This window comes from Camelus bactrianus, chromosome 5, assembly GCF_048773025.1.
Source record: "Camelus bactrianus isolate YW-2024 breed Bactrian camel chromosome 5, ASM4877302v1, whole genome shotgun sequence".
NCBI classification, from domain to species: domain Eukaryota; kingdom Metazoa; phylum Chordata; class Mammalia; order Artiodactyla; family Camelidae; genus Camelus; species Camelus bactrianus.
The window spans coordinates 104,815,599-104,830,131 of NC_133543.1; the positions used below are offsets into that span (position 1 = coordinate 104,815,599).

The following is a 14,533-nucleotide window of genomic DNA, read 5'->3' on the forward strand; positions in this document are numbered from 1 at the left end:
TAATCAGCTCACCAAGTTCCACAAAGCACCTGTTGGAACTCTACATGGCCAAACCTCCGAGGCCCTGTGTGCCTGCCTGAAAATATGCTGATGAGCTCTCACATCTGAAGGACAGTTTGGCTGGACACAACATTCAAGGTTCAAGGCCCCTCTGCCCTTCAGTTCTTCAGACACTTGTGCACTGCCATCGTCTGCCCAGGACTGCTGCCACTGGGTGTCAGTCTTGTCCTTCTCTCCTTGTAGAATAATCTGCTCCTTCTCTCTGGAAGCTGTTAGACTTTTCTTTCTCAAGGGAAAGAATGATCCCCAGAGAGCCCCAGGCACCCCAAGAGCACAGTTAACATGCCTGATTTGTCACTGCCTCACCAAGCAGCTCTCCAGATCAGGGCTGCACCTTCATGTCCCCAGGAGACGCTTGTGGACGATTCCCAAGCTTGTAACCTGCCACCCTGGGAGCTTAGAGTGAACACTGAGGCTAGTCAAGTTCTTCCTGTTTTCCCCAACTTCTCACCCCAAGGAGGGCTTGTGGACTATCCTGGTTTCATGCCCCTGGACACTTACACAAGCGGTCTGGGGCAGCACTCAAACCTCTTTACTGTGTGATTTATCCTTCATGTAGGAGCGGCCCACTGTCCCCACCCCAGGGCACAGCCCCGTCCCTGCCCTCGCCTCTGTTCATAACAGCCTTCTCTTTGTTTTTACTTATCTTAACGTGTGTGTGTGCACACACGTGTGTGATGATAAACTCAGGATTTAGTGGAGACGACTTTGTAAAACGAGGCTACAGACAGAGCTCTGGTGAAGCCCCCCACTGCTGCTTATCACTGCAGGCTTCGGATCCCAGCTGCCCAAGCCAGGCGCAAACATCAGTCACAGTCTCTGCAGCCTGGTGTCCACGTCTACAGGGTACAGGTTGCTGACGTGGGCACACGGATTCTAAACACCGCTGCACACTTCCACGTTGAGCAAGGTTGCTGCACAGTGTCTTTGGACAATTGTTATGTACAGCGTCTAAAATTCATATGGAATTGGAAGGGACACAGAATAGCAAAAACAATCCTAAAAAAGCAGCAAGACTCACACATCCCATTGTCAAAACTTGCTGCAAAGCAATAGTAATCAAGTCAGTGTGACATTGGCACAAGGGTGGACTTATAAATCAATGGACTAGAACTGAGAGTCCAGAAATAAACTGATGCGTCTATGGCCAACTGATTTCAACAAGGTACCAAGACCATTCAGTGGAGGAAAGAACAGTCTTTTCAACAAATGGTGCTGGGACAACTGGACATCCACAAGCTAAAGAATGAAGTTGGACCCCTACCTCACACCATACACAAAAATACCTAAAAATGGATCAAAGACCTACATGTAAGAGTTAAAACTATAAAATTCTTAGAATAAAACATGGGTAAAGCTGCATTGCCTTGGATTTGACAAAGGATTTTTAGATATGACACCAAAAGCATGAGCAACAAAAGAAAAAAAAGATAAACTGGACTTCATCAAAATTTAGGGCTTTTTGTGCTTCAAAAGACACCATCAAGGAAGTGAAAAGACAATGCATAGAGTGGGAGAAAACATCTGCAAATCATATTATTTGAAATAGGATTTGAAAATATATGAAGGATTTCTAAAATATATGAAGAACTCTTACAACTGAATAAGAAGACAAATAACCCAATTAAGAATTGAGCAAAGGATCTGAATAGACATTTCTCCATGGAAGATACACAAATGGCCAACAAGCCCATGAGAAGATATTTGGTGTCACTAGGTGTCAGGGAAATGCTACTCAAAACCACAGTGAGATGCGCCTTCACACCCACTAGGACGGCTAGAATTACAAAATCAGGTAACAACAAGCTTTGGTGAGGATGTGGAAAAACGGGAACCCTTAAACTCTGCTGGTGGTAATGTACAGTGGTATAGGTGCTTTGGGGGAAAACCAGTCTGTCAGTTCCTCAAAGAATTAAACACAGGATCACATCTGACCCAGCAATTCCACTCCTAGGCATACACTCAAGAGATCTGAAAACATATGTCCACACCAGGACTTACACAGACGGTCACTGCAGCACCACTCACAGCTGCTGCAAGGTGGAAGCAGCCCAGATGTCCACCAGCGGATGCACGGATAAACACACGTGGTTTACTCACACAGTGGAATGTTATTTGACCATAAAAAGGAATCAAGTACTGATAAATGCTACAACACAGTTGAACCCTGATGCTGAGTGAAAGAAGCCAGTCACAAAAGACCACATATGATGTGATCCCATTCATATGAAAGTCCAGAACAGGAAACCCTATCGTGACAGGAAGAACGTCAGTGGGGGTAGAGGTACAGGAGTGACAGCTGGAAGGTACGGGGTTTCTTTTTGAGGTGACAGAAATGTTCTAAAGTTGACTCTGGTGATGGATGCACAGACCTGTGGATATGCTAAAAATCTATAAATTGTGCACTTTACATGGATGAATTGTGTGGCACATAAAGTCTGTCTCAATAAAGCACGTTCAAATAACAATGTTCAGAACCACGTTTTCAGTATCTCTCTCATGTAGGGAAGTGGGGAAGGGAAATGGGACAGTATATACCTATTTTCTTATATTTAAAAAGAAAAAAAACCAGTAAAAAATGGTTAATTCTTCAAGGAAGGAAAGAACGAGAATGAGGAAGTAAAGGGGATGGGGAAACATGCCAGGACTCTCTGAATGTGCCTTTAGAGTTGTGACTTTAGAAAAAAGAAAATGTTTTGTAAATAACACCAAAAAAAAAAGTGTCTAAAGCTTGAAAACAAACTGAAATAAACTTATCTGCCCATATTGACGGCATAACCACATTGGGGAAAAAAGCATCATTCCAAGTGATTTTAAAAACCGCAACCCGACTGTTCAGTTCTGGTGGGAAAACCCTAAGGAGAAAAAGGACTGCCAAGGAAAATTCAGCTGCATCCAGTGTCTTAGTGCTGGTAATGCCGGTGCCATTATTTCTAAACTGTTACCTGTACATTGTGGGATAAAGAAAATAATTACATTAATGCTACGAAGATTTTTGGCATAAAGAGAGACACAGTATAAAATCAAACAAGTTCAGTCAAACCTCTGTGTTTCTCTTTTTATTTACCTCAGTTCGTTTGAACTGGAAATACTGGTGTGAACTCATAATTTGTTTATTTTTATTTTTTAAACTGAATTTCCTAGTTCTGTCTCCTGAACAGGACCAGAGCACCGACACCACAGTAATGGTGTGCACCTCGATCACCCAGACTATGAGCTTCACATACCATTTCACTAAAGGGGACCAGGGGTCTTTGGGGAAATGGCTGATTCCAAGACTGAAGCAGAATATGGACAAAATAAGTCCAAGACATCCTTGTAAAAAAGCAAACAAGCTTTTAAAAGCAACTAGGACTGTGTCTGAAGGGCCTGCGTCTGAAGGGCACAGGAGCCGACCTGGAAGGGCTGCTGCTGGCCAGGGTGGGATGGTTTGAGCATCAAGCGCAGGCTGAAGCCCATCAAACACACAAAAGCCCGCGAGCTCACGATGAAGCTCAGAAAGAACAACGTAGCGGTCGGCTCTAGAGCCCGCTGGAGGACCAGAGTGGAAAGGAATGGAGCGTGGATCCGCCCTTGTCTGTATGGCTGTACTTCAGGGTGACCAAGTGGTGGCGAAGGAAGTGGGTCTTCAGAGGAGACGTCCCAGCTAGTGAAGGCAGAGGGGTGACAGATCGAGATAGACGTGACCCCCAGTGAGATGATGGATCTACAACCTAGATCAGGGACCTACATGACCGCTCAAAGCACCAGGTGCAGAGACTAAGAGAACTTGATTCTGGGTTAGTCAGGCTCTCCACACTGAACCAGTGATCAGTCCTCACGTGATGAAAACCAAACGTGGAGACATCACGTCTCCTGGTGTAGCCAGAGGGTCCACGATCACCACCTGTGAAGCAGCCAAAGCAAAGCAAAGACCCTGTGAGCCTGAATCCCATTAAGCCCCTCTCTCTAAGGACCGGTTTGCAGGAAACATGGAGAGGGGGAACAAGTTAATGCCACCAGAAAGCCATTTAAGTCAGGTCCAGAAGGATGGGAACTCTACAGCACAAGTGACCTCATTTCTTCAATGAATACAGAGGTGAAGAAGATTACATTCACAGATTAAAAGAGACTTGAGATACACCAAGCTAAGGCAATGTGAATCTCTATGAATCTGAATTAGAGACCAATTGTAAATGACATTTTTTAAATGATCAGGGAAATTTGAACACAGACTGATTTCTTGTGCTATTAAGGAACTACAGCTAATTTTGTAATAACAGCATTGTGCTTATGCAAATAATGCTTAACAAGTCTTTACGTATTAGACACCTGCTGACATATTTACAGGTGAAAAGGTGTCTGTGGACTGCTTTGAAATTCTTCAGCTAAAGAAGGCAGATGAAAAGATGGAAATAGACGAAACAAGACTGGCAAAATGTCAGTCACTGAAGCTGAGTGATGGTATGTGGGGTTCTTCACACCCCAGATTTTGTAAGTTTGAAATTTTTCATAATAAAAGATTTTTTAAAGCCCGTAACCCCTTTTGGCCCCTGGGGAAGGACAAAAAGACAGCTGGAGGACAGAGAAGGAAGAAGAGTGAAGCAGATACACTGAGGAAGGGGAAAGCAGCCAATGAAGAGCCCGATACGCTGGGAGGGGAAACAAGGGGGAGGTTGGGGTGTGCCGGGTCAGCCGCCCACAGGAGGTGGCCGAGGAGGGTAAGGAAGAGGTTGGGTTAGATGTGCAGGGAGACTGGCCTGCTGGTACTGGACATGATGAGGTGTGCACAATTCTTACTCTTTTGTGTTTCTCGGATTTTTAGAGTTAAAAATGAAAACAACAGCTATCTTACCAAAAAAAAAAGGGGGGGGGGTTACTCTATAAAGGGGAAAGGCAGGCCTACCCTTCCTGGCAGCGCCACTGACCAACCTGCCCTAGCTGCCCGCAGTGCAGTGAGGACCCCATTGGGAGACAGGGGCACAGAGCCTGCACAGACAGCTGCTGGACTCGGTTGTGGGGGGCGGGGGGGACTGCCTGGGGCTGGGACTTAGGGAGACACAGGTGGCTTGGGGACAGGCACTGGAGGATGAGGAGGGCTCTCAAGCATTGACCTCTGCATTCCAAGTAGAAGAAACCCTGTGCAGTGGGGGGGAGGGGGCAAAGTCAGCAGAAATGTGGGGTGGGGCACAGGCAATGGTGGAGCTGGGGGTCTCTCCTGAAGGCGATCAGCGTGCAAATATAACTGAAGCTGTGAGCTCCTCTACTGTGTGGCGGCTCAGCACCCAGGGTCCTGGCGGACTCTCCGCCTGCCCTCCCTCCCTCCCTCCTTCAGGGTGATGGGGTCAGGGCGGGCATGCTGAGGCCAGCCTTCTCACCTCTGCCCTCTCTGACCACCTGAAATGGGGCCATCCGCAGGGCTGGCACTGGGGACAGCAGGAGGCGGCAGCACAGCAATGCCATCAGGCCTTCTGCCGGCGCCCGTGACTAACCACTCACCACCTGTTCACAGACGCCCCCGGGAACTGCTCAGAAAACCCCTGTCAGAATGGAGGCACCTGTGTGCCCGGCGCGGATGCCCACAGCTGTGACTGCAGCCCAGGCTTCAAAGGCAGGCGCTGCGAGCTCGGTAAGTTAGGACCGCTCCCCTCACCTGCCAGGAGCAACCCAGTCCAGGACCTGGCCTCCAGCAGGCTAGGATGGGACTGCTGGGCCCAGAGTGGATTTGCCACCAGGACCTCAGACCACAAGGTTCCAGGACAGGGGCCTGGCCTCAGTGCCCCAGACTGCCAAGTGTCCAGGTAGGGAGGCTGGCAGGCAGCGAGCCACTGGGCCTCCCACTGCCCCCAAGAGCCAGGGGGAAAGGTGCTACCCAAGTAACTGGGGGGCCTGGGGACAGCCACAGAGACAGAGGGACAGCCACTCCACGGTGAGAGGTGGGATCAGTGGGCAATGGGTACTTCTGGCTCGGGGACCAGACAAGGTGGTGGGAGGGAAAAGGGCCTTGGGCCTCCCTAAGACTTCTGACTGAGGACGAGACGTGGGTGGACAGAAGCTCCCACGCCAGCCATACAACCTTGAGGCCCTTCTGGCCCAGAGATGACAGCGGGCAGGCCCCAAGGAAACCCAACCTGCAGGCCTCAAGGACCCTGACTCGGGGCGGCCTCCAGAGCCGCTGAGCGCCCCTGAAGACAAGGCCGCCAGCCCGGGAAGCAGCCAGGCCCCCCACGGGCACAGCAAGAGGGCTGCCAGGGCACCAAGCCCCTTGTCAGCAGCGGTCCTCTTCCTTTGTGCCGGCAGCCTGCAGAAAGGTGCCCCAGCCCTGCACGCGGCTGTTCTCGGAGACAAAGTCCTTTCCAGTCTGGGAAGGAGGCGTCTGTCACCACGTGTAAGTCCTTTTCCTCTGCCTTCATCACGTCGGCAGCGTGTTCCCCACCTCCCCACAGGGCGTGCACGAAGTCCTGCTCACCCCGTCCACACAGACCCCTGAGGCCCAGAAGGGACTTGCTTCGACCACCCATTCCTTTCATGAAACAAATCAGGAAACTGAGGCAGAAAGGCTGAAAAACTTGCGAGCCTGTGCAGCTGGGAGCAGAGCCAGACGAGGCTTAGAAGCCGGATCGCCAGCTCCCAGCCTGGGGCCTGCCTTTCCCACACCCCAGAGCCACAGCAGCCTCCCTTCCCTGGATTCCAGGAAGGGCCATTCCTGCTCTCAGCACAGGGGCACTTGGGTCTCAGCTCCGCGGTCTATTCTTGACGTGGTCCTGGGCAAACCACTCGCGCCTCTCAGCCTCCCCATGTGGACAACAGCTGTGGGCGGAGGGTGTGCTGAGCTCACCTCCTGGGACCTTTCTTGCTGATGCTCCGTGGCTCTGTGGGTCCTACTCACAGCCTATTTAGTCCACGAAGGCAGACGAGCACCTGCCACGTGCCAGGCGTCGTTCTAGACGCTCACACAAGTCAGTCAACAAATGGCCCGAAGGCTCGCCCTGGGAGTACTTGCGTCCCAGCTGAGGGGGACAGTACTCAGAGGCAGGAGCACGCTCTGCAGTGTTTTAGAAGGTGGTAAGTGCTAAAGGAAGATGGAAGAAACGCACACGCTGGGGCCGGGACAGCCAGGGTTGGGGGACAGGGAAGGGGCAGCCGCAGCATTCAGCACGGTGTCAGGGTAAGCACCACAGAAAAGGTGACGTGAACAGACACGGAGGAGGTGAGGGCAGCTGGGGGCTCCAGTCAGAATGTCAGCTGCCAAGGCCCCGAATCAGCAGCGCGCCTGCACGTCTAAGCAGCAGCAGGGCCAGCAGGGCTGGAGCTGTGCGAGCAAGGGGGAGTGGTGGGTGGGCTGGGGGCTCCCAGCAGGGCCTTAGAGACCCTGGGAAGGACTCTGTATTTGTCCCCTGCTGAAGGACATGGCATCTGGCGTGTCTGAAGATCGCTGGGGACAGACTGTAGGAAGGCGAGGCACGAGAGCTGCCGTGAGCCTGGATGTGAAGCCGCTCGGCACGCGGCCGGGACACAGCGGGGAGGCCGAGCGGCACTGGGCCTCTGCGTTAGGGCTCTGTGCCGTGGCAGTCTGAAGCCTTTCGACGGCGCGTCCCACCGGTGCCTCAGGCGACCCCCAAGCACCGGCTAGGACAGCCCTGCACTTGCCAACCTTTCAGCCCTTGTATCTTCAACCTGTTGCTTTTTTTTTTTTTTTTTTTTTTTTTTAAGACGGAGGCACTGGGGATGGAACCCAGGACCCCGTGCATGCTAAGCACGTGCTCTCCCGCTGAGCGGCTTCCCTCCTCCCTCAGCCTGTTGCATCTTAAAGTGACTTACTTGTATTTCGCATCCATGCGGTCTTGCTATGTGTATCTCTGGTTTTTACTGGAGTGTTTAGACCATTTACACGTTACTGAAATGACTGATGTGCCTGGGTTTAAATCTGCCATGTTGTTTTCTGTTTTCTGTCCCATTTTATCTTTATTATTTTCTCCTTTCCTGCCCACTTTTAGATTATTTTTTAGGACTCTACTTCACCTGCACTGTTGGCTCACCGATACACTTCTTTGGAGTATTTTTCCAGAGGTTGCACTGGGATTTAAAATATGCATCTTCAGTTGATCACAATAAACCTTTAATTACAAACACCCCCAGTGTAATGGAAGCCTCAGACAACAGCAAGCCTCCAGCTCTCCTCTCATTCCCTGAGCTACCACGGCCAGAAGTTCTGCTTCCACGTGTGCTGAGCCAGTACGGCACTTCTGCTCTCAACAGTTATTTTTTCAAATGTTGAAAGTATGAAGCCTTTTGTGCTTCCTTGCACGTCTGCCATTTCCAGCACTTTCATCCCTCCGTGCAGATCTGAGACTCCGTCTGGAGTCATTCTCCTTTGCCAAAGAGCTCGCTGTGATGTCTCTTACAGCGCAGGGCTGTTGGTGCTGAAGCCTCTTTGCTCTCGTTTGCCTGACGGAGTTTTCGTTTCACCTCCATCTCTGAGTATTTGCTGAACACAACTCCCGGTTGGCAACTCTGGCTTTCTCTCTCGGCGCTTTGAAGAGGCCGTTCCTCTGCCGCTGCCTGCGCGGTTCAGATGGGAAGACTACCGTCGTTCTTGATCTTGCCCCACCGTTTGCAATGTGGCTCCCATCCCCGTGGCTGCTTTTACGTCTCCTCTTTATTACTGGTTTTGGGAAAGTTAGTTATGATGTGCTTCGGTACGTTGTATGTGTGTGTTTTTACCCTCTGGAGTTTAGCTTCTAGTATCTCTGAGTTTCTAGCTTTCATCGTATTTGGAAGGTTCTAGCCATTACTTCTTCAAACACTTTTTCTGCCCTCCACGTCTCCTTCTGGGACTCCTTTTCAGCATGTGTTAGACTGGCACTGTCCCACTGTCACTGAGGCTCTTTTCTCTTGTTTTCATTCTCTCTCGTTACTTCATTCTGGACAGATTATACTGCTGTGTCTTCAAGTCCGCCGATCCACTTTTCTTCTGCAGAGTCTAACCTACCAGTAACCCCATGCAGCAAAACATTCAGTTCAGATACTGTTTTGTCATCTTAGCCATTCCATTTGGTTCCTTCTTAGAGCCTCCATTTCTCTCTATCTTTTCCTTTACATCACTGAACACGTGGAGCAAATTTCTAATAGATGTTTTAAGGTCCTCATCTGCTATTTCAGTCATTGCTCTCGTTTCAGGGTGTTTTTCTATTCCATTTTTTTTTTCCTGTTTATGGGTCACATTTTCTTGATTCTTTGTGATTATCTTGTAAGTCTTCTGTTGGGATGGTTGGACACTGTGAACTTTATGTTACTGTTGAACTTTTCTTTTTTGGGTATTCTTGAAGAATGTTGATTTATTTTTTTGTTTTTTAATTTTTTTTATTGGCATATAGCTGATGTACCACACAGTGACTCAGATGTTTGGCTGTTTTCTTTTTCCCGCAGATTATGTTCTATTACAGGTTGTAACAAGATGGTGGTTATAATTCCCTGTGCTATATACAGTAAATCCTGTTGCCTACCTGTCTTATGTATTGTAGTCTGTATCTGTCACTCCTATACTCCTAATCTGTTCCCCTCATCCTCCCGCTCCTCTTTGGTAACCATAGTTGTTTCCTGTGTCTGTTGAGTCTATTTGTTTTGTATATAAATTCATTTGTATTCGTTTTTAGGTTTCTAAGTGATATTACATATTTGTCTTTTCCTGTCTGACTTATTTCACTGTGCATAATATTCTCTAGGTCCATCTACATTGCTCAAAATGGCAATATTTTCATTCTTTTTTATGGCTGAGTAATATTTCATTTTATATATATATGAAATTTTATTATATATATATATACACACATATATATACATATATATATATATATACACACACACACACATACATACACACCCCCCCCACACATCTTCTGTTGACTGGCACTTGGGTTCTTTCCAGTGTCTTGGCTACTGTAAATAGTGCTGCTACGAGCACTGGGGTGGAGGTGTCTTTTCAAATTAGAGTTTTCATTTTTTCTGAATATACGCCCAGGAGTGAGATTGCTGGATCTTATGGTAACTCAATTTTCAGTTTTTTTTAAAGGAACCTCTATACTGTTTTCCATCCTGGCTGTATCAATTTACATCCCCACCAACAGTGTAGAAATCCCCTTCAGCATTTACTATTTCTAGACTTTTTGATGATGGCCATTTCGATCAGTGTGACATGATACCTCAGTGTAGTTTTGATTTACATTTCTCTAATAATTAGCAATACTGAGCACTGTTTCATGTACTTGTTGTTTGGAAAAATTCCTATTCAGGTCTTCTGCCCAGTTTTTGATTGGGTTGTTTATTTTCTCAATATTGAGTTGTATGAACTGTTTGTATATTTTGGATACTAATCCCTTGTTGGTCACATTGTTTACATATATTTTCTCATTCCACAGGTTGCCTTTTCATTTTGTTGATGGTTTCCTTTGTTGTGCAAAAGTGTGTAAGTTTGATTAGGGCCAATTTGTTCATTTTTGCTTTTATCTCTTTTGCCTTGGGAGACTGGATCTAAGAAAATATTGCTACAATTTATAACAAAGAAGGTTTCACCCATGTTCTCTTCTAGGAGTTTTGTGGTTTCATGCCTTACATTCAGGTGTTTAATCCGTTTTTTTAAATTTAACTTATTTTTAAGTTTTTTGGGGGTAGGGGGGCAGTGGGAGGTAATTAGGTTTATTTATTTATTTTTAGAGGAGGTACCAGGGATTGAACCCAGGACCTTGTGCGTGCTAAGCATGCGCTCTCCCATTTGAGCGCCACCCTCTCCCACTTCAATCCACTTCGAGTCTATTTCTGTATATGCTGTGAAGGAATGTTCTAGTTTCACTGATTCCATACACACAGCTGTCCAGCTGCCCCAACACCGCTTGCTGAAGAGGCGCTTTTCTCCACGGTATATTCTTGCCTCCTCTGCTGTAGACTGATGGTGGGTGTGTGGGTTTACTTCTGGGCCGTGTGCTCTGCTCCACTGATCCGTGTGTGTGTGTGGCAGCACCACACTGTTTTGACAACTGCAGCTCTGTAGTACAGTCTGAAGTGTGAAAGGGTTATACCTCCAGCTTTGTTCTTTCTTTTCTCAGGATTGCTTTGGAAATTTTGGGTCTTTTGTGGTTCCATATAAATGTTAAGACTATTTGTTCTAGTTCTGTGGAAAATGTCATGGGTATTTCGATAGGGATTGCACTAAATCTGAAGATTGCTTTGGGCAGTATGGCCATTTTAGTAATGTTAATTCTCCCAACCCAAGAGCATGGGCCATCCTTCCATTTCTCTTAATCACTTCAGTTCCTCTTATCAGTGTGCTATAGTTTTCAGCACATAGGTATTTCACCTTCTTGGTTAAGTTTATTCCTGGGGGGGGGAGGTTTATGCGATTTTGAGGGGTTTTTTGTTTATTTTCCCTTTCTGATATTTCATTATTAGTGCAAAGAAATGCAAATGGGGGGAGGGTATAGCTCAGTGTTAGAGCACATGCTTAGCATGCACAGGGTCCTGGGTTTAATCCCAGTACCTCCATTAAAAACGAATAAATAAACCTAACTAGCCCCCCTCCCCCCCCCCAAAAAAGGAATGCAACAGATTTCTGTACGTTAATCTTGTGTCCTGCTCCCTTGCTGAATTCACTTACTAGTTCTAACAGTCCTTCTGTGGAGACTTCACGGTTCTCTGTATTTGTCATCTGCAAACAGTGACAGTTTCACCCCTTCCTGTCCAATGTGGATACTTTTTTTCCCTTGTCTGATTGCTGTGGCGAAGACTCCCAATACCGTGTTCCAACGCTGGACAGAAGAGGGAGCGCGGGCACCCGTCCTGCTCCTTCGCCTTGTTGTGCTGCTCTGCAAGGCAGTGCAGCTGGGCCCTGTGGAGGCTTACTTTAGGGCAGCTTTAGCACAGCCTTTATTCTGGGATTAATTCTGTCCCACTTTCTTTTCATAATTGAAGTAGAGACCGTTTTAATTTTTTTGTTTTTCAGGGGTGAGGTAATTAGGCTTATTTATTTATTTTTGATGGAGGTGCTGGGGATTGAACCCAGGACCTAGTGCATGCTAAGCACACACCCTCCCACTGAGCTCTACCCTTCCCCCTCTGCCCTACTTTTAAGGCAAAGCATCTCTGGGGTGTCTATTCCTGTGGAATGGCCTACGATTAATCAAGATCTCCCCACTCTGGCTCTGGGAGCTGTCCAGCTCTGCAGTAGTTCTTCTTTGCCCAGGTTTATTCACCAGCTTACTTTTTGAGGGGCCCCCCTGCAGTTCTGGGGCTCTTCCTCTGTGTAGCTCCCTCCTCGTCAGTGCTCTGGCCCACAGGGCCCAGCTGCCTCCTCCTCCCTAACTCCAGTCTCTATTTCATCAACTTGGTGTGAGCACTGCTCAGATTCTCCCCAGTCCACAGTGCAGTCCAGAAGGCAACTCCAGGCTGAATTCTCAGACAATCACAGGGTGCCCTTCTCTCCAGGCCACAGTCTTGCACTGCTTTCTAACATCTGAAAAGACTTGCTTCCTATATTTTGTCCATTTCTCCAGTTGTTCACGTTTGGAAGTTAATTCCAGATCCTGTCGCTGCCTGATGGCTGGAAGTGAAGTCTTAGCTAAGGCTCTAAGTGCTAAAGGCTCTCCTGGGCTGAGCTCGTAACTGGAGCTTTGCCCACTGAGCTCCAGGACCTCCCTTACGAACAGGCCCAACGTTTCAGAAGCAGTAACAAGAGTCAAACGCTGCCTCGTTCACTGTTATCTGCAAACTTGACAGAGGCAGTACAAGTGACTCCCACCTCACAGGAAACTGCGGCTTCAGCTCCAGGATGTGCTCATACACGGGGGGGGGGGGGGGGCGGCAGGGGCGGGGGCGGCTAGAAGTCAGGCGTGCTGTTCCCCCTGCCCACACCCAATGCTTGCATCACCGAGTCTTCTCAATCTTCTCCATGAACAGCCGTAATGGTGCGGTCATGCCCTCTCAAGGCGTCCATGCCAAGCAGCCTGTCTCAAGCAAGCCGTGTCTCTGAAATCTCACATTTTATCTCTTAGTATCAGGTGACTCTGCAACACTCATAATGTACACTTAAAATCGGTGTATCTTATTTTATGTAAATTATACCTTAATAAAGTTAGTTTAAAAAAAATTACATGACTTTCATGTTAGACCATCCACAGGAGGCAAGGTTCTATTAAGAAAATAATTGCCTTTCCTCAGGCATCTGTTTGTTGACCTGTGGGCTCACGCAGCCTAGGTGAGGCAGCTGGGGAACGTTCTGGCCTCACAGCGCTTTCTTGTGATGCAGGTACAGGAGGGTCTACAAAATGCACCAAGACATCTGCTTCAAAGAGAGCTGTGAAAGCACAAGCGCCAGGACAGCCCCCAGCAGGTGCATCTCGGGGGGGGGGGGCGTGCTGTGCCTGCAAGAAGTTTACAGGGTACCAGGCAAGGGTGGCCCTGGTGACTGAGGCTGTGGGAGGCCACGGGCCTTGGCCGAGGCAGGTTACTTGCCTGTATGTGTATGTGAGCACACGGAGATGGGCACAGCTGGGCAGGGTGGCTGCGGGGGCGTTTCACCAGGTGAGTGCTGGGGGGTCACAGGGCGGGTGCGGGGGGGTCACAGGGTGAGTGCTCGGGGGTCACGGCATGAGTACTGGGGGGTCAGTGGGCAGGTGCTGGGGGGTCACAGGGCGGGTGCGGGGGTCACTGGTTATGCACATTCACACAGTGTCTGGTACCAGCACTGGGAAGCAAGGAGCATTACTGACAGGCCCAAGTCCGTACCTGGAAATACAGTAAACCTCTATTTTTATTCACTGGAAGGGCTCACAGCAGTCACAGAGCCATTATATAATGTCCTGCCTGAGTACGGATGGCTGAGCCCGAACCTCAGTCACACTCCTCCCAGACCGATCGGTCACCACGCAAGCCGGGCCAGGGCCTCAGTTCAGGGAACACCCGCACGGCTCCCGGCCAGAGCGCGCGGGTCCCCCGCTCCCCGCCAGGCAGCCCTGGCTTCCTCCCCTCTGTGCTCCACCCCCAGCCAGGTGGGCAAGGACAAAACACTCCTCTGTGTCAGGCCTCAGCCACTCCCCACACAGGACACACACAAACTGAAGGCAGGACAGGACCAGGGGCAGCCGGGGTGAGGAAGCTGCTGGGTGACGAGTACACAGTTTCTTCTTCGTAAACCACGTTTCTCTGCTTCTTTCAGGAAACAAAGTAACAGTCCTACACTGAAGAAATCTTAAGGTACGCCGCAAGCGTGAAGGGCGCCCCACCCCGCGGGGGCCCTTGGGAGGGCTGTGGAAAGCTCGCATCACAAACTCTGGAGGCAGAGGGTTCAGACTTCCCTGAAGGGGTTAAAGGGGGTGAAAAAATAGTCATATTTTAGGCTTCCCAACAGACATGAACTTGGCACACACGCGTCTTCAGGTGGAAAGGAAGCTGTCTAGGGCTGAGGACGATCCCACTCTCACTGGGGCACGGAAACCCCTTCGTG

At 48.9% G+C, this 14,533-nt stretch overlaps 2 protein-coding genes across 25 annotated transcripts in view; one reads left to right on the top strand and one right to left on the bottom strand.

The window, feature by feature from the left end:
- The window catches only part of SNED1 (sushi, nidogen and EGF like domains 1), a 79,251-nt gene that overhangs the window by 60,492 nt on the left and 4,226 nt on the right, over nucleotides 1-14,533 (top strand). For 4 of the 12 annotated variants that reach the window (XM_074364689.1, XM_074364686.1, XM_074364685.1 and 1 more), the window contains 6 exons: nucleotides 4,390-4,503; nucleotides 5,552-5,668; nucleotides 6,340-6,427; nucleotides 10,458-10,504; nucleotides 13,337-13,420; nucleotides 14,246-14,283. In XM_074364689.1, the coding sequence (XP_074220790.1) occupies nucleotides 4,390-4,503; nucleotides 5,552-5,668; nucleotides 6,340-6,427; nucleotides 10,458-10,504; nucleotides 13,337-13,420; nucleotides 14,246-14,271 (476 nt within the window). In that variant the 3' untranslated portion in view covers nucleotides 14,272-14,283. Of the gene's footprint in view, nucleotides 1-750; nucleotides 2,538-4,389; nucleotides 4,504-5,551; nucleotides 5,669-6,339; nucleotides 6,428-10,457; nucleotides 10,505-13,336; nucleotides 13,421-14,245; nucleotides 14,284-14,533 lie in introns of those variants that run through there. The other 8 variants (XM_074364688.1, XM_074364687.1, XM_074364690.1 and 5 more) reach the window with 7 other exon arrangements.
- Nucleotides 1-14,533, bottom strand: part of MTERF4 (mitochondrial transcription termination factor 4) — a 79,707-nt gene that overhangs the window by 55,559 nt on the left and 9,615 nt on the right. Inside the window, exon 4 of one of the 13 annotated variants that reach the window (XM_074364719.1) lies at nucleotides 5,656-14,384. The exons of the other annotated variants lie outside the window; for them this stretch is intronic. Within the exon in view, the coding sequence (XP_074220820.1) occupies nucleotides 13,974-14,384 (411 nt within the window). The 3' untranslated portion in view covers nucleotides 5,656-13,973. Of the gene's footprint in view, nucleotides 1-5,655; nucleotides 14,385-14,533 lie in introns of those variants that run through there. 13 annotated transcript variants of the gene reach the window in all.